The 2,723-nt window shown below is 41.8% G+C and overlaps 1 protein-coding gene across 1 annotated transcript in view; it reads left to right on the forward strand.

Annotated features, from left to right (window-relative positions):
• Positions 1-1,804: 1,804 nt before the first annotated feature.
• The window catches only part of PPP4R1 (protein phosphatase 4 regulatory subunit 1), a 118,272-nt gene continuing 117,353 nt past the window's right edge, over positions 1,805-2,723 (forward strand). The window contains exon 1 of the mRNA XM_009284139.1: positions 1,805-1,940. Coding sequence (XP_009282414.1) covers positions 1,805-1,940 — 136 coding nt within the window. The remainder of the gene's footprint in view (positions 1,941-2,723) is intronic.

A 2,723-nucleotide genomic window follows, 5' to 3' on the forward strand; every position in this document is an offset into this window, starting at 1 on the left:
ACTGCATTGCACCGAGATAAGCAAAAGGGGTGGAGTGGGGTGGGGAGGAAGGAAAGGAGTAGAAATGTAATCCACTGTAAGTGAACCGCTATTAGTTCACCAGAAGAAGTAGCTACAACTTCAGAATCTCCCACTGGTTATCCAAAACAGATATGGAAATCTGAAGCCATATCAGATGTTTCCGATAAATACAAGGAACCAATGCAAGCATGACCAATTCCTGTTTTTTACCCTTTAACCCTGAAAAGACATTCTCTATTCCTCTAAAATCCTTTACCCGCAGATTTAGGCACAAGGATTTTAAGAGCACCAGAATGGAGAGCAGCATGCCACAAAAAACAGTGCTTCCACCCACACTCCTGCTCACGGAGAACCACCCCACTTGGCTCACTTTACTGTAAAGGAGATGAGACTATTTCAAGCCAGCAGAATTACAGGATGCTGGCAACTAATTTGCAGGCAAACAACAACTGAGCTGCTGATTTCTTCTGGCTGATTTGCAGCAGCATCGAGGAAGATTAAAAAAAAAAGAAAAAAAAAAGGCAAGCAGAAGTTCAATATGAGCAACATATAAAAAAGAAAACCATTTTCCCATTACAAATAGGCAGCACATCCACTGTTCCAGATGTGTGCATCCTGGCAGAAAAAACTGATGCAGAAAAATTTAGCTCTTTAATTTAAACCTGGATGTCTCATTTATACCTTTGCACAACCATTGGGCTCAGTCCTCCAAACACTTTTCCAAATTGAACGGTACTATACTACCCTGTAAACACATCCCTGATTAGGATGTTAGTCTTCAGTCTTGATATTATAATAGCTTTTACTTGATTCAGATGGGTCAAGTCCTATTGTGCTGACCAAACTAAACGTTTCATGTAAATTCTTTTTACATCTGAAATGGAATAAATGTTGAATTCACAAAAAAATCCACACATATCATGACTGATGACTAAACAGCAGCCCTATAATTATGCACACTGCTGCAACAGCTATTTTATTCTTGACTACGCAGAATCTTTCTGTGCTATGTTAACACAGAGGGCTTTTAAAATATATGTAAAATTAGATAAACCATGCAAAAATCCTTTATGACTCTAGGATCTTGGAAACGCAAATAAAACAAGAATACTAGACGGCATTTCACACGAGGAAATGGCACACTAAGAATGAACATACTGAAGAAACTGCCTTCTGTCCTCCCACTTGCAAAGTAAGAAAAAAAAAAAGAACATCTGGCTTGTAACCACCACAGATCTCATGACTAACTTCCCATTTCAGCTTTAAAAGAAGGTTGAGATACCCTGGAGGCGGGTGCCACAAAAATCTGCACTGAGGAGTAAAGAAGAACTGATCTCTATAAAATAGGGATCCAACACATGGCTCCTTCGGAAGGATGGAAGTTTTCCCATCAGCTTAGACAAAGCCAAGATTCAATCCATGGTATTCAATCCATGGTATAAATTTTTAGAAATTAAAAATGTCTGTCCCTCCAAAGCATTTATTGTAATAACCAAGATTCATTGAGACATGATCTACAGGCAGAGGTCTCATTAAAACTGGTTGGGTTTAACATGCGTTTGTCTTACATAACAAAAGAAGAATGATCATACCCTAACAACATGGAAGGTATTAATACCAAGTGCTCCAGAAAAGCAGGTAAAGCCAATATTATTTCAACAACAATATGAGAAACACTTGGAAGTGACAACCCTGTATCCTTTCCCATAAGCAAGAAAGCAATCCCATGGCTCACGTGGCTTCCACTGAACTCGGCAGCACTCCCCTGCACCTCACAGCGGGAATGCATCTGCCCCTCGGAGCCACTTTGCGCTGGGGTTCCCCAAAAGCTTACCTGCCAACCACCCTAACTGCAAAGACAACACGAGCCTTTGACAGCTCAGCCCTTGCTCTGAGGATCCCTGATCAAGAGGAAAAGGGTACAACCGATGCAGTCAGGGCTGATTTAGTGTAACCCCCAGACAGCCTCCTATGGTGTAGCTTCTTCATCATGCATATAGCTGGAATTACAAAGCTGCTCACGTCGATGAAAACCCGGGTTGTAGGCAGAAGGCAATACTGGAACCTACCAGCAAGCTATTTTGAAGTTTTCTCAAGACAGGTTAGCATCAAGAGGTACAATAAGTGCACACAACAGAAACAGCCATGGTCAAATTTGGCCCACCAATGGTCTTCTCAGTGCACCTTCCAGTGAGATAATGCTGCCTTGTGTCATCTTTCAGACACAGAGAGGAGCAGGGGTGGGGGGGGAAGGCTCGATCAAACATACAGAACAAGGGTACAGTCAAAAAGCTGTCCCACTCTCCTGGAAGAGGATCTGCTCAGAGAGGAAGCTGGCTGTTCCCAGTTATTGAGAGAAGCAACAATTCCTGGCTCCCTGTCACATATTCATGCCACTGGACAAACTTTTTGGCTGGTTCATTACTAACTGAAAAATAACAGAGGAGCCAGTTTACACTCAAGAATTCCCAAGCTAAATTCTCCTCTTTGTTACAGCGATTTGACTCCTTGGAGTCTCTAGGAAGGAGAGGTCCTTGCCTTGCCCAGTGCAGAACTTTCATTGTTGAAGTAATTAAGATGTACAGATGAAAACATCTGAGTTGGTGTGAAGTTGCCAAAAAGGAGAAAACTGTCCTTTATCATCATAGAATCATAGAATCATTAAGGTTGGAAAACACCTCTAAGATCATCGAGTCCAACCG

Source organism: Aptenodytes forsteri, unplaced genomic scaffold, assembly GCF_000699145.1.
Source record: "Aptenodytes forsteri isolate BGI_AS27 unplaced genomic scaffold, ASM69914v1 Scaffold229, whole genome shotgun sequence".
Lineage (NCBI taxonomy): Eukaryota > Metazoa > Chordata > Aves > Sphenisciformes > Spheniscidae > Aptenodytes > Aptenodytes forsteri.